We start from the raw sequence: 25,744 nt of genomic DNA, 5'->3' as shown, positions 1-25,744 counted from the left end.
TATCGAAAACGGAAGTATTGGAGCATCGCGATAAATTACCGGTGTTGTTTTTTATGCTGCCACGGTATATGTGATCGGTACTTGAATCGAGTGCCTCTTCGTAGCAATACGCTCAAGCCGACTCGGTGACTTTATCGACATTTATACGTGAAAATCACAGGAGAAATTGATGTAGTCGCGAGATCGTGATAACTTTGCCGAGCGTTCTTCGTTCGACATCTCGTTATACCGCCATAACGAACCCAGCTGCGATATCGCCAACCAACGATGGAATTAAAGATATTAAAATCAATAACAAATACCTGATTCTCTAAAGATTTGGAAGAATTAACCCATTATCCGAGGGCTCTTGGGACACGCTTGGGTGAACATTAATGCTGCATTTTACTTTCTACGAACTCGCAAACTGCACAATGGTCTCGTCGGTTAACACACCAGGTATGAATGATGAGTTTAAAGTGACAAACGATGCTGCGTTCTTTGTTTAGATCCTCTCTCTTCGCCATTTATTTGTTTGAATAAAGTTTGAAGTAAAAAATTCGCGGATGCGATGCGAACATTAAAGAACGGATATGAATTTCGCAGGAAATTCTGGCTTCTGACGCGTGGTTAATTATTTTCTAATTTAGAAGCGTTTATCGCGACATAAATAAAGCTGTAACGCGCACGCGTTAGTCGACTACGACAATATGACTGAACATGTAATTTACGAGATTGGTCACTGACTTCGACTGTAACAAATCGTTATCGCTGAAACACGTATTATGCGCTATTACGGGGTTTCTTACGTGACCAATCGAATTACGAAATATGCAAGACGAATGAAACAATTTCTTGAAATGTAGCGAACGGGTCATTAGATACGAAACATCTCGTATAATTTGTAGAAGAGATATAACGAGATCGTGAATTAGAACATTAATTGGCGACATACTCGAAGTCGTATGCATTTTAATGGCTTCCGGGCCATTTATTAATTTATATATACAACTTCTTTACAAAATTGCAGATTATGTTCTTGCAAAGTCCGTTCCTAGTTTATATACAGCACATCGGTGTTTGGCATACTGTCCGCCATACTTGTGTCTAAAATTGCTGTTTTGACTCTTAAAGCGTAAACTTTAACACCTGACTGACTTTACAAGCCTAATATACTTAGTTCACTCACAGTACATTCACCATGGCATACATATACTACAACGTAAAATCGATAAATGTTAATTCTTCACGCGATATTAAATGAAGTCGTCCGCAAGGAAAAAAATAACAAAGAGTTGGAGGAGAAACGCTAAACCACGAAGCTTTGTACGGCTTAAAAACCATTCACCAATCGCGAGCGGGAATTTTAATTTGGTTAATGCTGGCGGAAAGGAAAGAGGTTAGGAACACTGGGCCGGTTATTGTCGAATGGCCGTTGAAAGGCTTATAATTGGATTCTTTTGTGAGAAGGAAATCAAGCCTAACGCGATTTAGTTTCATTCAGATCCGATGTCGGTCGATTAACCTCCATTGAATCGCGCACCTTCTAGATGGCGATAGCCATTAACTTCGATATTTATCGTTGCTGCACAAACAAGTATGGATCGTCCGGCTCGATTTTGCTTCAGTTTCTGGAAAACTGAACACGAGGAAACGTTTCTCGCTCTGCTAGCCGTGAAACGCGATAAACATTCGATTCTTTGGCTTGTTCCATTCTCGTATTTCACGGGAAATGAAATTTGTGCGTCGCGGCTACGACGCGTTACATGACAAAAGGATCCTTCGAAATTTTTTCGCGTAAATTATTTGACCTTTAGATCTATAATATTTAATCTTAGCTTACGCGTTATTTATATGATGAATATAAAAAATGAGCGTTCGAATAAGTCAATGTCGTATACATAGTGATAACTCGTGCGATCCATGAAAGTATTAGAAAATTTTGACCGTTGACTGATGACAGAAAAGTTTGTTTTTTTTTTTTTTGGTAAAGAGAATTCTTTAACATCAATGAACATCGTTTAAAATCTGTATCGTTCGAAAGAAATACGTTCAGGATTCAAAATGGCTGTAGAATCAAGTAGCCAGGTGCTTGTTACGATTTAGGATTCGCGGCACGTGGACCGGGATTGCTGATTTTCAATCGGAGTGCACGCAAGCGAATTTCGATCGCGTCTGATCAGAATACGAAGAATGCTAAGCGAACCGATGACGCGTGTTTGCAACGTGTCAAAGAGTTACGGAAGGGTCTGCTTCCGGTCCTCTTAAAAGCCCTCATTTCTAGACCGAATCGTGTGATACATGGCGCGTCTCTAAAAAGGAATAAAAGAAATGGGAAAAGGAATTTCATTGCAAGGAAGAAAATTCGAGAGAAATGTTTTCTCTCGACGCGATACAGCTTCTTTTTCTTTCTCTTTTTTCTTTTTTCGCGTTTTGGGCGTTGCGGTGGAAAGGTTGAAGAGAGTGGAGCTTAATAAGCTGAGAAGCTTCTCCTCTCGACTTGTTGAGAATAGCGTAAACTAGGTCTGCTTATTTGGCTGCTTTGAGGCAATAGCGTGTTCAAGTTGAAAAATTAGTTGGTACCTCAAGAAGAGAACAGAAAGAAAATATTTTGCCCATTGCTCCATCCACTGGTCGAGAGTACTACAAACGGCAACAAACAAATATTTTATCTACATTTCAATTTTTCGAACGTGCTGCTTCGAACACGAACATCCAACGTTTCGTTCCAATCGTATATTTTACGCGAAACTTGAACATCATTGTTTGAAAAAAAAAAAAGAGAAAAGAGAGGCAAATTAAGCGAATCGCTATCGTAGCGATCTACAAACTGTTCAGGAATACCAGTATTTTCACACAAGCTACAAATATCGTTCCGTTGTTCAAACACGAAACATGTGACCGTATTAGATAAACGACCAATAACAGTACACTTTCGAACCCTTTCCACCCTTCCCAGTGAGAGCACCCCTTCTACCTTTCACGTCAACACCACGTGGATTCCGGTTGCTGGCTTCTACACTGGTTCTCGCCACTCGCTGTCCAACCGGCCGATAGAATCTCCTCTTATGCCCGACTCTTCTTAAATCCTGCCGTGATCTATGTAGGTGGTGTTTGCAAGGATGCCGGCTGTCGAGTCGCGCGCGTTCCTACCAGCCGAATGGACAATTTGATCGTCACGCAGCCGTCGTGCGAACGAGCCACGAGGCGAACTGCACGGTTCACGGGCCGACACTCGACTGGACCGCGGTGGTTTGAGTCGGGGGGTGAAATGGAGAAAGGCAGAAACAGCGAGGCAGAAAGAGAGGAGGATCGCAAGGGATGAAGGAGAGAGCGTAATGCCGGGCGCGTGGAAATAGAAGACACGTTAAACGCGGAAGAGGAGGATCAGAGTGGAGAAGGGAAAGGACGGAACGAAAGTTAACCAGGTGGAAGAGAGAGAGAGAGAGAGAGAGACGAAGGAATGATAGAGGGAAAGAAGGAGGAGGGTGAACGACGAGACGAAGGAGTAGGAAGGGGATACGAAGAAAGAAAACTAGATAGAGAAAGGGCTGAAGAAGGACAGAGAGGATAGAGAGGGAGGATGCTGCGGATGCGGAGCAGAAACTCAGTCCGTCTCCGTCTGGCTTCGCCGCAGCGCGTCGCGGCGCATTTCATCCCCCTTTCGAGCCCCGAGCAACCCACCACCCTCGTCGCCGGTCCCTTCGCCCCTCTCGCGCCACCACGAAACCCCCTACACTAACCCCCGGTTCCATGTCGCAATGTATCTGCAGTCGGAAGCAGAGACCCCGCTATGCCTTCGAGACACCACCGTGAAAAGCCGGTCCTCGTTTCTTCACGGTTAATACCCTACCTTTCTCGCGTTCACCAACCACCATCGTCTTTTCTCTTCTCTCCTTCTTCCGACCCTCGTGCTACCTCGCTTTCTGTCCTTCCCTCACGGGAGACGAGAACTCGCTCTGCTGTCTCTTTTTTTGCCGATCCACCCCCGAGAGCCGTTACTCCGTCTCCCCTTGTGAAGAGGATAGAAACGCGCGAGGACAAGTCTATAGGAGAAACGGGACCGTCTCGATGGACGGAAAGGAGTACTCGAGGGACGGTTTAAAGAGCGGTTTACTCTGTCTTAAGGGGGAAGGTAATTGCTGCACGTTGAAGAAGGGGCTGTTGTTGCGTCGAGGATACTATTCCACAGATTCGACGACGCGGGGATACTTGACAAAGAAATCGGTCATTTCGGAATATCGATGATTCCGTTGGCAGACTGGTCTTCGAGTATTCCATTAGTAATTCGATCTCCGAATCGTCCAAAGAATATGAATAAACAGATGGCGGGTTTAAATCAACGTCCGCGTGTAGGAGAGTATTACAAAAATATCCAATCAATACCGCCCCCGGATAAAACACAACCACGTGCTTCCGTTCCTGCCAAAAGACAAATCATACGTCGCGCTGTATCCTCGATCTTTGTCGATCCATATCTCTCGACGGAAAGTTATCAAGGGGCGAATATCGAGGCAAAACATCGTATCTACGGCGAGAGCCGATTTTAAATCGCTCTACTCGACGCTTGAAAAAGAGGGCTAGCCCGAAGGCAGAAGAATTCTTAATCGACTTCCGTTCTGGATCGTTGCTTTCCCCTCGCGTTCGACGAACAGAAAAGATCAGTTCGATCGATCTTATCCAGGCTGCTTGTACAACCAACGGGAAACGCGTATAAAAAATGTAAGCTCCGGATGATTAACCGGTTTTATTTGGAAAGTAACGCGAAACGTGTACGCGGCGATAGTAAGCGGATAACCAGAAACGACATTGTAACCCCAGTAACCGGAAACGGAATTACTAGGATTCGAAGGAAATGCGCGCGGATCTCGCGGTTTGGCGGCTGTGCCGCATTTTTTTCAATCATCCGTTCGGAGTGGAGTGTGGCAATAGCCAGTTCGAAAAAGAGCAATTCGGACGGACGCGAGCAGAGCCCTCCGAACGTAAAAGCGAATTGCCAGCCTTTTCCGCTATTTATGAGTTCGCTCACTGGCTGGCCTACTGGTCGAAGTCGAGGCGGGAAGACGAGCACAACGAGTTTTTTCCACGCGCGGCCGTGCCCGGGCATAAATTATTGCCGTTCGTTAAACACGTTCCTCCTCTCCTCGTCGCGCGACCTTCTTCTTTGAACTTATACCTCGGCAGAAGCTTTGACCACGACTGCTGCGACACGATGACCAAATTTCTAGGCGAGAATCGTAAAGTTCGCTTTGGAAAAAAATCTGGAACGAACGGGTGGAAGCTCGGGGAGTAATTTAATGGCCGATAAGAATTATCGGAGAAATGACGAACATGCGATTATCAATCTGGCCGATTCGTTAGAAGATTGGAAAATTCTCTGGTTGGTTTGACTAGCGAGAGTTATCTGTTTCTCCGGCAGATAGCTTGGGCGCGTTGTTTCGTATCACTGCCGCTTCGTTACGGATTCCAATACGCACTGATGAGGATAATATCGATCTCGTGCACGCGAAACTCTGCTCTGCCTTATAACGTGATAGTACTTCGACGTGTTCCAGGTACATACGTATCTGCTAAAAAAACATTTTTTAGAAAGGAAGAAAATACGGGGCAGAAGAGAAGAAAGAGATTGAAGATTAAAAGATACCATTAAGGAAAGAGTCCTGTTCTCCGATGATCTTTAACGCTTCTCGTAGACGACGAAAAAGGTTACCTGCCCCCTTGAAACAGTTCGTCGTCTTTCGGTCTGGATCGTAAAACCGAAGAACTCACGGAGAAGACAACGTCGTCGAGAATCCTCGCCCTTGTTAAAACGAGATAACACGCACGGCCGAAGGAAGAGAGAATTCCAGGTTGCGTTAACGAATGGCTTCGCAAAACATATGGATCGAGCGCAATAAAGGTAACATGAAAAGTGATAAATTGTTTGCCGGATTTGCAGCTCGTAATTGGCAATAAAGAACAGGAAAACCACGCATACGATCAAATACAACAAACGTTTCAACGATCGTACGTATACGCGCTGATAAATAATTTATAACATTTACGAGCGATGTTGCGTCGTACGTTGGAGACAGTAGGAGTGGCAGAACAGAAGGAACGTACAAGGCAGGGCGAACCGCATGGAAAATTCAAGTTTCAGGCGTTCCTCGTCTTTTATCTCTTTCCTTTTCGTAGTCTTGATATTTAATTACACGTTTACACATTTGTGTAACAATATCGTTTCGCTGTCAATCAGCAAGTATGCGACGCGTATCACGCGGCGACCATCCTCGTGACACGCGATCAAGTATATGTCTGAAAACGAGTTCGTACAATCTATTTCCACGAGACTCGATTACCTATCGAAACAAACGTTACGCCGTCTAATGGAATATCACATTTGGCACGTGTCGCTCTTTGATGCGACGTGTCGAAGCTCGCGTAGAAAACGGTTTGGCGAGGAGAGAGGGTAGCTTAGAAAGTTAGGAAAATATCGCGATCGGAAAATACATCCACGCGTGTTTTTCTTCTTCTCCGATATTTTCTTTTCCGATTGTTTCGTACCGTAGGTTGTATCGCGTGTTCGATTCGGATCACTGGCATCACGCGCGTCGTACGCACTCTGAACAATATCGACTTTTCGTTCGTACTTCGTAGATTGGAAACGGGGTGTGTATCGTAACAGGTAAGATGGTCTTTAGTTTAAAAGCGGATTATACGTTCTTCCACTGTGTTTCGAAATGCTAGCTGCGACTGAATTTTTTCACACATTTATCTGCCGCGGTACACTTGGTACAATATTTTTGTACCTTTTTCGACGAACGTTATTTTTTGCGGCACAGTTAAATACATTTTTAAGTAATGAAATGATCGATCCTCCGCGGAACGATGCAACGCTACATCGTCACGAAGCGCATCGAATAATTCTAAGGAAACAAAAACAAAAAAGGAAACACAAAGAAAAATGCTAGAGTAGATAATTAATTAGGAACAATAGGAACGGATTTCATTTTTGAGCAAATCCTTAAACACCTAGTGGTGAGCCGAACATCCGGAACCACGCTGCCGGATGTCGGTTTAGTGATTAATTAACTCTATAAATAGTATTGCACCAGAACGGATGCACGATCTATCTAGATTACGTGTACTCGTTTATGCAAGTACATACGCCTTCGCGTGTAACAGTGTGTTGCTTATTCATTATAGAAACGCGTTTTATAAGATATTCGCGGAAGTGGAAGGCGTGATCGATCGATTTAACGAGAATATTCACTTCGCCTTCGCGCGCCAATCTTCCTAGAGATACAAACGTTCCATGCGCATTCCTCTCGAAACGACGCAAGATGTACAATAGATAAAGCAGCGTAATTATTCCCGTCTGCAGCATCGCAATAAGGAAATAGGTGTATACGATCGTATTTACGATATCGCGCTATAAATAAGATTTTTGACAGTATAGAATCGTAGCGAAGCTGCATCAAATAGAACATAGTACATAGGAGTAAAGCAATAATCCGTTCTTCCGGAGGCGCGTGTTGATATACAAACGTCTTCCTTACATTCTAAAATCCTTGCAATCCCTGTAAATTAACAGGAGATCGGCGAATTATCAATTATAAAGCATCGCAATGAATTACGTGGGAACCTTCGAGTAAAATCTCTTTATGAAAACGCAAGGCACGTAACAACGAACACATATCTTCCGTCATCGAACGATCTAGAAAAATATCTCACGACTCCCAACCATCCGTTGTAAGATACGAGAAGGCACGTCGGTGATTAAAAACAGCGTAAAAGCTGACAGCGAGTTCGCGACATGTTCACGCGCTACTCGGAATACGAAAAGAGCACTCCGACGTTTCATGGGAATACAAAGCTCGACCTCAGATTTGGACAGAATCTTTATACTCTGGACGGTATTCCTCTGACCATGGAATCGTCAGTTGCACCCTCCTGAACGTCTCGATAGACCGTTTTAGTTCCAAAGATCGACCGAGTTCGAAGATGGAACACGGACGAGCCCCTTTGCCACGTGTTCTCATAGCTGCGATGATCACGCTGGTCCTGCTGCCACCACACGGATTAATTATCGATTCGAGCAGTCGTGTTATAAATTATTTACGCGTTAGTATGTACAAACACACACGGTGGCCGACAACGAGAATACGTGATAGACTTCAGTCTTCGGCGTTCTGTCTTGCGCTCGACGTCGACCAGGACTAGGATGGATCGTCGCTGCATTTGTCGCCGTTCTTTTTAGTCTCCCACACGTTGATTCTCTTCAAGGGGTAACAGATCACAGCCGACAGAAAGATCAGGCTACCAGACAGGTAAAACGAGGCGTCGTAGCTTCCGGTTGCATCCATAAAGATACCTAAACAAATTGGACCGATGCGTCTTTTTATCGTATAATACTAATTAACACGTTGAAACATACGAAATTACTTACACTTGTAAAAATAGATTAGACGACTTTCAAGCGTGTACTTATCCATCGTCGTTTTATCTTATCTGTATTCTCAGTTTATGAAAGTATCTCATGAAATTTATTCCGCGATCTGTATCTCGCGTCTCGAGATCGATGCTAATTAATTACACGATCGAAACGGCATTAGTTGCCGGTGACTTTTGATTCAACATTCAAATGTATCACGATCGATCACTCTATCGTAAAGTGTAATAATATGAAACGTTCGTGATTTATATCGCTGTTGCACAACAACGTTCCGATATATTGTCGCGTAACATCCCCTCTGGGCATGAGAATCGATATTTTCTAATCACCTGCGAGAGGCGCGCCTACGGCAGCTGCCACGCCTTGAAACAAAAGAAGCAATCCGAAAGCGTTGGTCAGTTTCTCTAGTCCCAGGAGATCTACCACCAGGATCGATCGCAGCGAGGCGAAGACAGCTGCAATGACAGAAATTTTAACTCGATATCTACGGATTTGAAACACCAGAAACGATATCCTCGAGCTTGGGAACCACCATATACTTACATATGCTAGTGCCAAAACCGGCAGCGTAAAAGAACTGGTAGCCCTTGCTGAGAGATAATCCGGAGAAAATGGTGAAGAGGCCAGCGGCACTGATGAATATATTGTTGACGACCAACGCGTTAACTCCTGGCAAGCTGCTAGCCAATCCACACACGACACGGCCAATGGTGTTGCCGATACCGATCACAGAGACAAGAAACATAGCGGTCGAGGCCTCGATGCCTGCCAATTGGGCTCGATCTGCAGAACAGAATCGACCACGCTGGTTTCTTTCGTCTTTTTGGCGCATAGTCGATTTTTAAAACGGGACACTTGGTCGGATAAAATCGAACCGATATCCTTCGAGTTTTCTTCCTTTTTCTTTGGCGGATTCGATATTTTCGAAATGCCGCGGAGATAGCGGGGGAAAATGGGATACTTTTGTCGGCAGCTTTCGAAGCTTTTAAAAATGGGAGAGAAACGATTTGATGAAACGTGATACGATACCTGGGACGTACATAAAAGGTGTATAGAAGCCCATCATCGTAAGTCCACCGGATATAGCCAGGATCAAGAAAGATGGACTCTTAAGGAGACTCAAATCGAGCATTGTCGTCAAGATTCGGCGTACGCTCTCTGGACAGATGTAACAGCTTCCACTTTCCTCTTCGGCGACGTCCGTCGCAGTAGGCAAACGCGTGACAGACATGTGATAGCCAACGGACGATTGCTGTGCAAATGATGGTTAAAAAATGTATGAATCGTTCGAGAGTAGTCGTGTCTACATGAAAAGATCCATCATTTACTGTTACAATTTGCAGACACCGTAAACTCGCGTAATTCGTAAAAAAATGTACTTTTTTCAAGCCAACTTGAAGCATTCGACGGTATTTCGTTCCGTTTTTTTACCTGCGATTTGTAATGCGGCAGTCTGTTCAGGGAACCGCCGTAAAAGATATCGTCCCTGTAGAACGGTCTCTGCGGATCCTTGCTGAATGGGTTTCGCCTGTTGCCCATCTTTAGCGATTTCTGGCTGCAGTCCGAGTCCGCGCGCAGTCGTCTACCGCTGATCGTATGTCTGCGAATCTGCCAACAATTTCCTCTACTCGCTTAACCAGAACGTACTGTTATCGCGGCTAAATGAATCCTGCTGGCACAGCAACTGCCATAAAAATGCCATAAAAGTTCAGTAGTGTCCGCAAACTACACGTATCGCCACGAGTATCCTAGCATAACCAATTGTTGATCTTTCTACAATTTGCGTCTTTTTCTACGAATCGTAAAACATCGTTCATCTTTTGAAATTCTCGCGAAGCTTTCGCAGGACGGTAGCTTGGCTCTGCATAACGATAAATAATTATTTATTTGCCCCTATTTACTCGGCCCGAGACAACCGATAACAACGTAGAACCCGTTTAACCCGCATTCTGACCCGTTTAAAAGTTAGAATAACGTGAGATGAGTGTTTTACGCTCACCGTGGGCACTTTGCCATTCAGTCTCTCCACATCTCCACCGAGGAGATTGTTCTCCTCTTCGACCATCTTCTCGTCCATGTTCACGTCCAACTCTGGATAAATCGGCACGGACAGCCGCTTCTCCGAGCTACTCAACTTCCTTTCCAGAGTTCGCAGCTCCGCGTGAATCTTATGGAGAGAATGCAACGACTTGGAGGCGCTGCAATAAGAAGTTTGTCAAATCAGCACCCACTGTCTGAAACCCAGTCCCCTTTCCTTCTACTTCTTCGTAGCTTAACGTTTCTTCTATCTTTACGAGTTTGTCGACTTAAGACTCGTTCATCGTGTTGGTTCGACCGCGTTTAACTGCTACTTTTCTTCTAACTGTAGCGTGCAACTCGCAGCACGTTTTACGCCTTAAATAAGAGACTGTAATCTCTACGAACGAAACTTGTACGAAGTTGGCAATTTCTATTTCTCGGAGTATTCCCTTCGAATTTATCGCAATTCATACTCCGAGTGAACATTTCAAAGTACATAAATAAAGGATTTTTTCTAGCTTTAAGATCGTAGTACTTTTGAAAAGTTGAAAATAGATGGAGATTTAATTATTACTTTACTATGTTGGGGTTGCTTCCAAGCAGCTCAGCAGCCGTTGGGTAATCGGTATTGTTATTGGTTCCAAAGAAACCGCTTCTGCCTGGTTGCATACAATGCAACGACGCCGTGGACACTCCCCTTGCCATCAAACTGCTTTTTACTTCTAAACCCGCGTTCTCCGGGCTGGATTTCACCTTAATCCGCGTTGACTTCAATGGACGGAACATGGCACCGAAAATGGCACAATTTAACAGCATTCCTATGACATTTCAAGCAACGTTCTGGAAATGTTCTAACGTAAAATACTTGTTTATTATATATGCGTATAATTTTTTTTTTAACCAGTTGACTACGTCGTTGACTACGTATACAGGTCATTGCTCGATTTTAACTAAGCACCCCGTAAGGGATTATCGTTAACGCAGTTAACGTGTTAATATCGCGAAATAGAAACTTTCGATCAGTCCTGGATTGAAACTGCTGTTTCAACTTCCAATATAAAAAATAAAGAAACGTTAAAACGAGTGGAAAACTTCGTCGATAACATTGGGCAAGCGAAAGTGTTTGAACAACGCTCTGTGGAAATACAATCCTAAAGTTTCCACTGTTTGCTCGAAAAGAGAGTGTCGAATGACAAAACAATGGAACGTTTGTCAAACACGCTACAAGACGATAACATTGATACTATCTTATTGACAAATCACCGAATCGATGATATCGTTGTTAAAGAATCTTAGAAAAATTCTCTCGAATTCAATCAAAGACTGGCGTTGCGATATCAAAGGTGGATCAACCGGATGTTTTATCGATTACCTGCTTGGAAGAGCAAGGCGCCCCTCCAACCGAATTGCTTCACCAGTATGTCTGAGATAGGCGCGAGCATGAAAGCGCCGATTCCGGATCCGCAGACCGCGATCCCGGTAGCCAGCGCTCGCCATCTTTCAAAATAAAATCCGGTAGTTATGACAGCCGGCACGTAAATCAGGCCTGCCCCGATACCTCCTAACAATGCAAGACACAAATACCACGTGAAACGGGAGAAATAGAAACGATGAATCACGGAATGGAATTTTTTATTTAAATCGTCGCTGCTCTACTTGGGACCCGCGTTTCGACGATCGCGCGACAGCAATTTTTTCTCTCTTTCTTTTTACTTCAAAAGGTTCCGGTTCTTTGCATATGAAAATTAAACGTTAGTCGAGAGCGCATCGTTTTATCGTGCGAAAGGAATTTTAACGAATTCTCCAGTCGCAATAATTTCAGTATGAAAGTTAACGTTAGTTTTAGGTGCACCCGTTCCTCCCTTTTGCCTGTCTTTTTTTATTCAAGAAATTTCGATCGCGAGAACGCGACGAATGGAAAGTGACGTCGTTCACGTGACTCGAAAGGGGAACGTTCTTTGCATGCAAAATGGAACACCAGGATAAAAGGGAAACTTTTCTGTCCAGGCGATAGAAACTTGGTGCGGAACAAGCGTATACAGGGTGGTATATTCGAAAGAACGTAGCCGAATGTTCGCGCAGCTTCCAAGGTGTTACGTAGGTGTTACCAAAGACAAAAGTGCGTCGAAGAATATGCAAATGCCTGGAAATCGTGCAAATTTGTCCAACATTGAAATTTGAACAACATTCGCAGCTTCCAACAGCCAAAACGTAACATTTCAGTACACTGTTGGACGCTCTACCCTGTACGTAGGATAAGAACTTACCGAGCACGCCGTAAGAGATATAGAGGAACTCGATGGAAGTGCTGAAGTACGACAGGACAAAGGCGCTGCAACTTATCACGCTTCCAAGGATCGCTACCAGACGAAAACCGTACCTGTTGGCCAATGCTGACACGAATGGGCCTGCGAATAAAACACAAGCGGTCCATACTGAAAATTAATTTATCGTTAAAATCAACGATATTGCGCGTTGAAAAGGGAAATGTCGTGTTATAATGCGCTGTAATCGGAATTTTGCTATCAAGTTATACGACGTTATAGAAAAAGCTAATTATACTTGGAGCTATTACGTTGACGGCTAATTAAGAAGATACTTTAAAAATAAATGAGATAAGTCAGGGAATAAAGCAGAAAGAATTAAGAAGAAAAATTAATTCGACGTTCGATACAAAATGTGTTTTTCAATTATCTCACGGCCTATCGGATGATTTATATTTATACGCTCTTTTTTTGTCACTGACCAGCCATAAGATAAAATCCAGACTGCAACGAACCAACCAGCGCCACTCTCGCCTTCGACACTGCGAAAGCTTCGGAAATATCGTTGAGAAAGACACCGAAGCTAAAAATGATGCCGTCCACGAAGAGGTTGCACATGAAGGAGGCTGCGACGATCATCCAACCCCATCCACCATCCGGTGGCACCACCATCTCCACCTCGATGCTCTGTCAACACCAACGACAAAAAGTTTTCACGTGCATGAAAATGTATTTCTAGCAGAAGTTTCGTGCTTTCCTTGAAACTTTCCTTCGATTACCATGCTAATAGGCAACCGAAGACGAGCTAAAACACGATGCAGGATCGGTTTCTCGTTTCTTGCGGCTCAATTTTCGTTAGGTCGTCGTTTCAAGTTTCCAAGGTACTTACACGGGCCAACAAAGAACATCTGGCAGTTTGTAAAAACAAGAAGGAGATTCGGAAGCTGAAGGCAGGAAAGATCGTGTGGCTCGGTGGACGGCCAGCGACGAACGTTTCAACACCGTCATTCGTGGAAATTCACAAGGTGCTCGAGATCAAGGCTAAAGAACGTCTGAAACCGTCCAAGCCGGCGACTTTCGCGTTTTGCTAGACCGCGCGTGACCCAAAACTCTGACGTGTTATCGAACCGACGACCGCGACCGCGACCGCGCCATGTGACGCTGATACCGATTCACTTTAACAGAGAACTCGATTTATGAATTACTACGGCCAGTATTTTTAGTCTCGTGCAACGATATCGCCGACGATTGTTGCTAATCTCTTTACAGAGCATCGGAGCAGCTCCGCGTTTCGCAAGTTTCGCCACTGTTCCAGCACCGTTGGAACTTTTCTCTCGCGCACGTTGTACCCCAAGCTGACCGCTCTTCTCGGCAAAACGAATACGTAAATCGTAGAGTAACGTTCGCAAATTTTAAATATCTTATTACGCGTAGCTTGTCTTTCGGATCTCGTATCTGGCAAGCTTCTTCCCTGTTAGCTTTCTTACAGTGGAAAATTTACGAAAATAACCGAGCCAGTCACTGAAAATGCATCGTTTGAAAGGAATGTCAACGATCATCGAGGTGTCGTATTCTACGATTAACAGCGGTAACGTCGCTCATCCCGAACGAACCGATCCCTGTCGTCTGATTTGCACAGTCCGTACGACTACCGAAGCACGATACAGATACGTTCAGATCAGTCCTGCAGTGTCTCACCTCGTTATTGTTATCTCGAAAGTCTTCCAACTGCAGTTCCTCGTTCCTGCAATTGCCTCCATTCTGCTGCGGTACCTTGCTGACTTGTTCATCCACTTTATTCTCCAATGACGCCATCATCGTCCACGGTTGACTGGAACAGAGGATGGACCGTTGCAAAGAGCGTGATAGATCGTGAAAATAAAAAGAAAGAGATGAATCGAAACGAAGGCGAACGCGACGAAGATAAGGTCGAAAAGCGAACGACTACGTTCGTACGTTTTGTAATTTGTATATCATTATCTATCAGCGAGTAACTTGATTAAGTATTTGTTTGCATCGTGCTCGATCCGCGCTGCGACTCGCCGTACTCGTCGTGCACGATGCTACATAACGTAAATACGCGTGTATTATCATACCTATAAATTATGCACGTGCACGCGGTGCCGCGAGACGGGGAAGGAATCGACGACGAGACTTTCCTTCTTTCCGCGACCTTTCTCTCCTTTACGACCCCTCCTCTACCAACCCTGTCCAACGAAGGGTCGTAATATCGAAGATGTCAATGGGATATAACGAGCACAAAGTCATAAAGCGCACATTGCAACAGGCGAACGTTGAGATGGACGAGATGGATCGCGAAAGAAATGGAAAAAGCGTCTAAACACGGATTGGCTTCACTCGCGGACAACTGGAATCCTCAACTGGAAGTGTGCTACTGTGCAGCAGTCTGTGTGAATCATAGATTTTATAGCCAGTTTTATGTAGCATACAATATGTCGTAAACGTGGCGATGGGAGCCAACAGTGGCCGGTATCAGGAAGAAAGTGACGTCTCGATAAACATCCGACGAGTGGGCGGAATTACGGACGGATATCGTCGAAGAAAACAAGTCTCGTGCGGTTCCACGCTTCTGTCTTTCGTTGTTTCATCAGCAGCCAGCAGTTTCGTAACCAGCTGGTCCAGTTTGATACGATTACGGCTAGTATGAGGTAGGTCAAGGACGATGTGACTGGATAATGTTACTTACCAACATTTACCAACGAGCACAAGCAATTATCGAAAAAAAAATCGTCATCTACGTTCGTTCAAACGAGCCACGGGCCACTACGCGAAATCGAAAGGAAAAGTTCGGTTGAAACGTGACGAATCGCACTAATTCTGATTCACTGGAACGAGGACACGCGTACCTCGACCATTGACCGTGATGTTCAACGTACAACGAAGAACTCGATTAAGGACGAAGTTTCTGCTGAGAAAATTTCTCACAGCTGATACGGCCACATACACGAAGTACAGTCCCACGGGCGAAAGAGCAATCAGCTCGTTAAATTGCCACACGAACAATCGACCATGCCGATCCCAAACGGGTTGATAGTTCAAGTCACGTGCCGATTGTTCGGTATGTTCGGCCGACCTTGACCTTTCTCAATGTTCTTGACCGACCTTCAGCCGAGAATGAATTTCAACGTTGGAAGCATGTGCTCCGTTAGAGTAACCTCGAGTTTTTTAATCGTTGCCGATGGAAATCTATATATCACGATTGCATAAGTAATCACGATATTCTTGAAATGAATGTTAATAAGATATTGGAAAAACGGATCGACATAAATGTTTCATAAAAAATAGAAGCTTTACGAAGATAAAAGTAATAAATTGTCATTACATACCATGCATTACGTGCATCTAGGATTTAGTCATGAAAAAAAATAACTTTTCACACAAGGCTGAAGTATTTGAGAGCAAACGAATAACTTGGAACGCTCCTACACAGGCTGCGAAGTTGATCAAGGAATGGTCCACCTGTCTGTTGTTCGCGAAACACCGGAAGATAGTCTGTCGTCGATGGTTCGACGATGGTAGGACCATGGACAATTGATCGGCCGAGAACAGGCCGCTGCTCTAATAAACGGGCGTGTTTGTATGTCGTATTCTGTGAATGATAAGATACGTCCTATGTTAGCCAATTTCGCGTCGTTTGCGTATCAAACAAAACGCATCTCTGAAAACACGGTAAATCGTTTTAATCTCTGTTTACTATGTACTCTCTTACAACGCTCACAAATCTTTCAGAGCATCGTGATATCGTCGATGGAAGAACGAAAGGAAATAAATTCCGAGATTTCGGACGAATAATATTTCTCTTGGAATTAATTCGTTCGCTACTGCTTTCTAAATTACAACGCGTTTATCTTCGCGTGATTGTCGGCTTCCTAAACGCACGAAAGTCGAGCTATCGTGGAAAAAGTTACGCATTGCAGGATCATCGAGACAACAATCGTCACGAATTAACATCGTACTTCACCTTCGAGTCGAAATTACCACAGGAAATTGCCAGATAAGCTTACCAAGATTTTGATAAACGCAAGATTGCATCTCGTATTAGCGACATGATCGAAAGATTTAAGCGACGATTATTCGATACTTTGGATTATCTCTCGATTCGATCGATCTTGTTTGCCAGCTTGTCGATAGGATCGCAACCGTCGTTAGTTTGGATAACAATATGATGGTAATAGACGTACACATACGTATAGAGCACAGACTCGATCGAATCCGAAACATTTTCCCGTTACTTTCCTCGACGAACATTTCGTTCACGATCGTTCTACCAACGTCCCATATTTCTCGCACGAGCGTCGAAATTACTTCAAACAGAAAATCCTCGAAAACGGTTTGGGTCAACGTCCCCTGCGTGTTCCTGTCGCCCGTTATTCCTTCTGGTCGTCGTTGGACACAAGGTCGTAGCAGATATAAATACGAATAACCACGGATAATCTGCTTCGATCTAGCCCAGAAGACAGAAGGGAAGAAAACGAAGAAGGGGACGAAGCAGAGATTTCGACACTGGCTGGTTAACGCCAAATGAAACGGTCCAGGGTCCTGTTGGTCCACGTGTAACCACGACGTTCTCTGACGAAGCCGTATCGTTGCACGGTTTGACGAGTATTGTGCAAATAGGATTGTGTAAACTCAGCCTGCTGATAAGGGGAGCGCTTATTTTTAGTAAGTCGCGGCTAACTCTCGCTCCACAGCTTCCTACGAACCTTTAAACCACCCGAACGCACCGGATATCGCAACGTTGTCCAACGGTCGTCGAAATTTTGTTAGAAAGGCAACGAATTCGTGGCCAAATCGAACGCTTATCGACTCTCGGTCCTACAACAACTGGGGTGTGCTCGGGGTTTCGAACGGCTGCCGTTAGGCTGCCATTGAAACGGTGATAATTGATGCTCTAATTAATTGATAACTACGAGCTAGAATGGCACTCGTTGTAGGGTTAATTACCTACGACGAAGAAATTAAGAATAGGCATTTTCTATCGATGATAACCACGTTCTCAGAACGTATTACGAAAATTCAAATAGCCAACGTCGGGGGGCAACTTTTTGCGCTATGATAACTGGAATTTGCAACGATCGAGACACGTAATCGACATACTCCAACGATTACGGTCTAATCGATAGCTGTGGACCGGAGCAACATTCGAAGTTACGTTAAGTATCTACCGCGGCCAGCAAACTGAGAACATGAACATTCTCGTTTGGAGACCGTGTTATAGAAATTAAAGCGAACAAAGTGGAGATCGGTCTTATTATTTACACGACGTGCACAGCTGTTGCTCGCTAGTCGTAGGTGTTTCTGTCGTCCTTAAGACCGAGTTGCACAAAATTTGAATTTAACGAGCACCTGTAAACTGCGACAAGACTATTCAACTTTCTAAACAGCTAATATTACAGTTTACACAGTACCTGAGGGTAAATTTACTTTGTTGCTTGCTTACGTTACACCACTTTCAGCGGACATCCTAAACACAGTCGAGGTATCCCGATAAGATTCTCAGGATAATCAGAGGATCGTTTGAAAGATTCAACTTGCGAGTCTTGAGACTCGGCTACGCACCGATATCGATTTACTTTTCATAATAACAACATTGTAAATCCAAACACGTACGAAAAGTGCCGACATCTGGATAAACGATCATCGCCGTCTCCGTTTCAACACTCTGCTACGTATAAACTACGCGGCTAGAAATATTTATCCCTGAGGAAGTTAACTAACGATGAGAATCTATAAATGCGAGGGACCACAATTTCGAGAGCTCCGAGGGACCGAAAAAGAAACATCCAGTTTCTTGTTGTGTAGTGGAAAAGTCTTGCGATAGGGTCTCCAACATTGAGAAAATAGCCGGATACACGGAAGCAAGCAACGGTATATCGAACCGACACCGGCGAAGATATTTTCTCGAAATAATCCCCCGGTTGTATGGTGCGTGCTCTGAGAATAGAGTCAGGCTCGCCTAATAATAGCGATATAAAAAGAAGGCCCATTGGAGCAGTTGTGTCGGGAGAGCGAGACGCGGAAAAGGAAATCGAAAGGATATCGATGGATCGGTGCTTCAGAAACGAGAAGAGGCAATTATCGATGGAAAGCGGATAGATAGCCATTATCGTGTTGGATACTGGACACAATGCACTGGCCCGTTTATTCGAGAATTCGTTCCTGGCTCGATATCAAACGCATCGGATTCTGTCTTTTTCTTTTCTCTGCATTGTTCGTTCTTCGCCGTCGTAGACAACGTACGCGACGACGAAACGAAGCGAATACCTGCGACAAGCTGCTGAACCGTCCAGCCGAATCGTCTTCCATCGCTCTGTTCCATAAACAAATTGCCTTATCGCGCGCAGTGATTGTCAGTTCTCTAAATTTTTATTTCCATCTGTTTATAGCGGGACAAAGAGCGGGGTCCGTTGAAAGACGTAATTTAAAAATCGTAAACGACGTTAGTAGCCACGATCGTTTCAGACAGACTGACAGATTGTAAAAGTCCCATTGGGGTAGTTATATTTCTTGGAACGTGTCTATTCTGGCGTGAAAGTTTTCCAATCAGCGTTTGAAAAGTTTTGTTGCTTTCGCTGGCCTCTTACTCGTGTTGCTCGGGATACAGATAAAATAACATATATAGTCGAAGAATTCGATCGTTTTATTATTCAAAACTGTCCGAAATAAGTCGAACGATTGCCCTTCTGCCAACTTACAATTTTTCAAGAGCAGCCAGTTCGCGGTAGAAATTCTTTTATTTGGAATTTTCGAATTCTACGAAGAATCGAATCTGCGCAATTTCCACGCGAAACCATCGACCACGATACAAATAAACGTGGTTCTCGTCAGCAAATGCAAACATTCCGCGAGAAACCGAAGAAATAATCTATTTATTCGTTGCAAACGAATAAGATCTAACGAAGTAGATTTGACGATAGCTGCGACCGTATTGAACGCGTCTTCCTGGAAACGCCGCGGAAACACACTATTCGTTTTGATGGCGGGAAAGAAGCCCTCGTTAGGGGCTCGTTCAATTCTATTTAAGCGGCATATTGTGCCTAATTGGAAAATTGTCAGGTTTTCAATTGAATTTTCATGCAACGTTCGCTTTAATTATCGCCGACCGGTAACAGGATGCTCTTTCTAACGAAGACGCGGTCGATCGAGCAACGACTCGTAGAATCCAAGTTGCGAATGCTGCTATCGTTCTCGTACAGAATTCAAATTCGATATCGAACACCGCGATATTACATCACTCCGTCGCCTCGTACTTTTCGATATACTTTTCCGTTATTATTGTCTCGAGAAAACTTTTATTCGACTCTCCGATGTCGAGGAATCGTCGATAGCCGAGCAAAGAGGAAACTCTTTTGCTGCCTTATCTCGTGCAACTTCGACACTTGGAATAATAGTCGAATGGAAAATTATATGCGCGGTGCGAGTCGATATCGTGTATAAATATTGAAACAAACCGCAGTATGTACTTCGGGGTATACACCGGAATGGAGGACGTCCGCGCATCGCTTTCTGGCCCGATAAATCAAACGACGATCGTACCAATATTTGCATGTTTCCGTATAATCGTCGGTGATATTCAAGTTAATGCATTATCGTAACGAACGAATCTTAACGCGCATTGTCAAGACGTTTTTATCTGTGGCTAGGAATTTCGTAAATACTCGACACTATTAAATTATCTGTGTTTCTGGAGTATCGACATGGAAAACAAAACGAGCTGTGTGTTCACGGACATCGTATCTCTGACAAACTTTCGACTTTACATCTTCGATATACCGTAAAACCGTGATATCTGAAATTCAACCGATCGGTGAATTATCTACTTTTCTAGAGTATCGAAGGATGGAACGAACGATCGCCACTTGTTCAAGATTTCCGTGTTTACGAAACTTTTTCATTTCCCGCCTATCGAGATCGATCGCCGATTAGATAAATCGACGAGATGTTCAACGCAATAACCGATAACTAATCGACAAAACATTTGCTCGCGTTACAGGTATTTTAAACTGCGTGAAAGTGTCGTTTATCTGGAGCACACGACACGTTCAAAATGTAAAGTTGGTTATCGTACAAGTAAATCCGTTCCTATCTCGTTTAGATAATGTAATTAGCGCCATTACTATCCGCTTTTCTCCGTGTCGTGATTGTTCTAAGGAAATTGATATCAAAGGTGCCGTGTAATTTGGTACTCGTTGCAATCGGCGCGATATCGGTGCTTTGATATCCCACTTATCTCAATTTTTCGCTGGTCCAAACGAAAAGCGTACCGCGTAAACAATACGCAGCTGCCGGAGTAGCCGGCGGAGACTCGTTTCGATGATTCGTCGGTGTTTTTCAAAATCAAGATCGAAATTCTATCTCGAGTAATTTAAAAAAAAAAAAAAGACAGAAGCCAGTTATCGGACGATTTCTCGAAGCTCCGTTGATTCGACGAAGGCAGATCTTCGAATTTGTACGAGGCAAAGTGGCTCGAACTCGAAGAGTTTCGCTCGAAAGCCAATGTAGATCAAAAGTTGGACGAAAAAATCGCAAAAGAGGAAGTCTATTGAACGGTAGCACGACGAATCCCTTATTTAGTTCCGCTGCGGGCCTCGTTGCCCCTCTCGAGAAATTGATTAGGGCGAAACTCGTGGGCCAGCTCCCATTCACTCGGACCGTCAACGTGAATGACTCGACCGCTGAAAAGGCACCGGTAATACAATGAACGATTCTACACGTAGTATGTACCTACAAATCGTATGGCCGAGTAAGCGATCTTCTTCTCGAGGCCACGTGCTGAGGCCAAAGTTCAACAGGACTTATCTTTCAGATTTTTCGCACACGTTTATTTACCAACATTATTCGCGATTCAACGCTATATCGACGATGGACTGTGTTTCAGGAATAGACCTAAAACGGGCTAATAAACCCGACATTCCTTTTGCAGGCCACTCGACCCAACCCACGCGTCTTTGTCTCTCCGCGTTTCTCGCTATGCTTGTTTCTCTCTCATCTTGAGAAGCTTGGCCAGGTCAGGAAAAAACGGAAACGCAGAATCGTGTTTGCTTACCATTAAGCGTTAACACGTGATTACCAGGCGCTTTTCTCTCATAGTTTTTCATGTCTTACCGAAGCGGAAATTAAATAGAACGACGATCGATGAAATATTCGAGACATTTGAGAAACAGAAAAAACACCGGCTACTAAATAATAATAAGGCGATCGTCGATGATCGTAGGCTTGTTTGCGCGACACCGCAATGATTTCATTCTGCTCGTTGTAATTGCTGGTTATTCGCGAACGAGGACGCGAAAGATAATTATTATACGGGTTTTTCAACGCGATCGTGGAAAGGAAAAGACTGATCGAGGAACAACGATCCGATTGACTTTTTTTTTCTCGTAGGGGAAATAAAAATGATGTTTTTATACATGGACTGAGGGGCACGTATCTGTTTCCGAGTTGGGAAGCGGATCGAAAGATAAGCCGGAAAGGGAATGGAAAAAGAAATTAACGCAGGCGATTTTCATACGCGAGACAAGGTCGATTCGTTGAGCGGCTCTCATTACGGATTCGGAATTAATATTCCGATCTGGTCGGTCGAGCAGCACGCATGCGCGTGCTACGCGCGCACGATCCTTACCGTATGGAAATTTCGGAAACGACGCTATTTCGTCTGGTCGAACGTCATCGGCATCGGAGATAAGTTATGTTTTTATTATCGAACGGGACAGAAAAAAGCAGACGTCTTGGTTCGGTCTCCCGTCGATAGCTACAGTCTCGTAGACTCGATCGACGATAAGCGAGAAAATGTATGCACACACGCGTGAAACAAGATACGTGTGTCGGAAAAGAGAGAAGAACGTAGAAAGACGCGTGTCCAACTTATCGTTGCGTCTTTCGTAATTGATAATTTCGTAATGACAATAAGGAACACGTAAAACAAGCTTACGTGTGTGCACGACCACGTGCAAAGGGATGCTGCGGAGCGCGCATGCGCGAACCTCGAGGCGGGAAGTGCGCTTAAGCGTCGATGGAATACAAAACACAACAGAACACGTATACATAGACGCGATCGCAAGCGTGTACTCCTACATGTGCACTACACACGCGTTTACACTACCGTAAACTGAAAGAAACGGAAGAAATGAATGAGAAGCTTTTCGTATGCCCGTACACACGCGCACATATGTAACGGTTACTATGTACACCGTGACGAGAGATACATCTGGTTAAACCTGAAACGGTTAAGGCCGGTTGATTACCTTTCCTCGTCAAGCCACTGTCACCGACTGCCGAAATTCCAGGGAGCGGGTGCGAAGGAAAGAGGCCAGAGAGGAACGCGCGCGTGTTCGTGGCCGCGTCGTGCGCGTGTACTAAGACGGTACGCGCGATGTGCCCGAGAGTAAGCGCGATCTGTGTATCCCGTCGGGTGTGCACGGCTTCCATCGGTCACCGATAACAACCGAATGCCAGATTGGTCCGTTTCGAGCTCACAGGATCGTCTCGTTGGACACATGCTCCGACTCATACCGCCAGATGATCTGCTGCCGGAACGAAGCGTGACGTAACGAGCGTAGAAAGTTACGATTATATTAAATACGAAGGTTTCTTCGAAATTTGCCAGTAATCGAATCGCCGTTTCCCTCGATCTTCGTCTCCTTTGCGTTTGTCCGCGAATCGAGCTTCTTCTACAGAGATTCGAGGTTATCTCGATAGAGACGACGGAACCTGACTCGCAAAGAGTAAAGCGAAATTCTCACGACCGTTGATCGATCGCCGATGGATCGCAGTCGATCGTTAGCTACGATATGCGTGCACGCGTTAAATCTAATCGAGATCGACGATCGACGTTCGTTCGATGCGAGACGAATCGAGACGGCTACGATTCGCGCTCCGTTCGATCGACAATCGAAATCGAAACACGCCACCCTCTTGGTTACGAGATCGAACGGCTGCACTTAGAAGCGCTAACGAGCCGCGGTTAAAACGGCCGATACGCGGCGCCGCGAGTTCCGTTGATCGTCGATAAGGACTCCGGAGGCGACTGTCCGATAACCCGAATCAGCGGAGATTGTGTGACCACCGAACCACTCGGCAACCCGTTTCGACGTTTCCAACCACAAGACGCGGTGATAGTGAACTCGATGACGTAATTAATGGCGAAAAGGTTTATTATGGAAGTGGCTAGGCGCACGCGTCCTTGCCTCCCGTTCGTTTCGCGGTAATACTCGTATATTAACGAAATGCATAGAATATTATGATTGCGCATCGGGAAAATTGTTGGTTAAGCGTATTTCAAGTACGGCCTGCTTTTTATATTCGATTAGTTTATCGTAATACCGATTGCGTTTTTGTTGTGTGGCGGCTTTTGTTTGTAGCGTCGTTATCAGTTGTAATTTGACAATTCCATAATTCATACGCCGATAAAAGTTCTGAAAAATTTTACACAGCGACGGTTGCCCGGTATCTGTGAACAATTTAGAAGCAGCCATTTGCCAACAAATTTTCCCCCTTTCCATAGAAAAACACGATAAATTTCTATAATACCGATGCGCTTGTGCAGTTTGAGTATAACCAAAGTGATCCATGACTCGTCAATTGATAAATCGGATGATTAAAACTGGTTCGTGTACAAGTTTCGCTAGTTCCCGCGTGAAAAAGGGCGGCGTGCAGTGCCGACGCACGACTACACGTGCCACGAATACGCAGTATCGCGTCGTGTGGCGCGAACTCGCATGGCGCAGAAATACACACCAGCTCTCTTTTTGCTTGATCGTGCGTTCGACAGATCTAAGAATACGTATATTTAGTTCTCTGGACTGTTGTACGCGGAGATAAATCGTCGTTTTCGATCTTCTTTAAAAGCGTCGCGAACGCGATCTTAATTACCGTGCACGTGAACAGCTCGCGAGATAATTTTCTTTTACAGGAATTTATTTACGTTGCTCGTTGCATTCTTCTTGCTATCGAGCGTTAGAGTTATTCCCACGAATCGACCGGGATTCATCCTCGTTCCTTGCCGCGATGTATGTGTATATATATATATATATATCTTCACCACCGAGATAAACTTCACAGAAACGAACGGCAATCCACGTGTATCGAGCCCCGTGAATGCGGCGTATATCATCGAGCATGTACCGAAATGCACTCACGTATGCGTCATGATTGTCGTCAACGAAGCACGAACTTCGGATGTCACACTCGCGCAAGTCGTATCCTGGTGTCGACTGCTTCGCTCGAAGAAGAAGTGAGAACAGACCGAGGGGACGAGTGCCATAAAAATCGGCAGTGGTGTTGAAGTTCGAGACCGTATGCGAGAAAGATAGAAGATAGAGCGAGAATAAGAGAGAAAGAGAGATAGAAAGAGAGAGAGAGAGAGAGAGAGTAAGGGAGAAAGGAGAGAAGAAGGAAAAGAGACGAAGGAGAAGAACGGGAAAGAGGCGAAAGGCACGCGGTGAACTGGTGGAAAAAGTACGAGGAAGTCGCGATAAACGACGACGAGCCACTTGCAATTCTCGCGCGACAGAACGGAGGCGGTGTTTCGCCAAACCTCCGCTCGTTTTCTTGCGTTTCGCCCCTCCTATTGCACGGTGGCGCTTAAACGAAAGTGTAAGTTTACTTAAGGTAGGTCGCGCCAAGAATATACGCCTATTGCACGACGAACTCTCGTACCGTTCCTTCGGGACGGAGAGAGGGAGGGAGATAGAAAAGAGTTCACTGCAAAGTGATGACGTTCTACGATTCACCAGAGCATTTGCGTGCTCCTCTTCTTTTTTATACATGTATGTCTTGTAAAGGAACAGAGAAACCATCGGCCGAATGCGAAAACGTTTCTACAATTTCGTGTTTGCCAGATACGAGCCTTCGAACTTTTTGGCTTGGCCTTTCACTGCACGGTGATTTGATCCTTGATATTCAAACGTCCCGCCTTCATAAACGTTACAAACATATATATATATATATATATATAGTGTAATTTTGAGCACTTCTTTGAAAATATATATGCATGTATATTATATTAACTTATTCCAAAGAAGCGCTCAAA

General features: G+C 44.6%; 1 protein-coding gene across 7 annotated transcripts; it reads right to left on the bottom strand.

Annotated features, from left to right (window-relative positions):
- Positions 1-6,112: 6,112 nt before the first annotated feature.
- Positions 6,113-25,372, bottom strand: LOC117153992 (monocarboxylate transporter 12). Of its 7 annotated transcripts, XM_076624182.1 has the most exons (13): positions 22,959-24,589; positions 16,044-16,306; positions 14,395-14,527; positions 13,179-13,383; positions 12,700-12,840; positions 11,805-11,993; positions 11,007-11,250; positions 10,413-10,611; positions 9,845-10,021; positions 9,443-9,665; positions 8,957-9,196; positions 8,743-8,868; positions 6,113-8,332 (listed from the first exon to the last, which is right to left on the bottom strand). In XM_076624182.1, exons 3-13 carry the CDS (start codon positions 14,512-14,514, stop codon positions 8,178-8,180), a joined length of 2,019 nt encoding a protein of 672 aa, XP_076480297.1. In that variant the 5' UTR covers positions 14,515-14,527; positions 16,044-16,306; positions 22,959-24,589; the 3' UTR covers positions 6,113-8,177. The 7 variants fall into 7 exon arrangements, with proteins under 7 accessions (XP_076480297.1, XP_033184480.1, XP_076480296.1 ...); XM_033328589.2 differs by lacking the exons at positions 16,044-16,306; positions 22,959-24,589 and adding an exon at positions 24,852-25,372; XM_076624181.1 differs by lacking the exons at positions 16,044-16,306; positions 22,959-24,589 and adding an exon at positions 24,638-24,800.
- Between the last annotated feature and the right edge of the window lie 372 nt (positions 25,373-25,744).

This window comes from Bombus vancouverensis, chromosome 14 (assembly GCF_051014615.1).
Source record: "Bombus vancouverensis nearcticus chromosome 14, iyBomVanc1_principal, whole genome shotgun sequence".
In the NCBI taxonomy this organism is placed as follows: Eukaryota; Metazoa; Arthropoda; class Insecta; order Hymenoptera; family Apidae; genus Bombus; species Bombus vancouverensis.
Note: the sequence above shows the minus strand (reverse complement) of the source record. Positions and strands in the feature narration are given on the sequence as shown.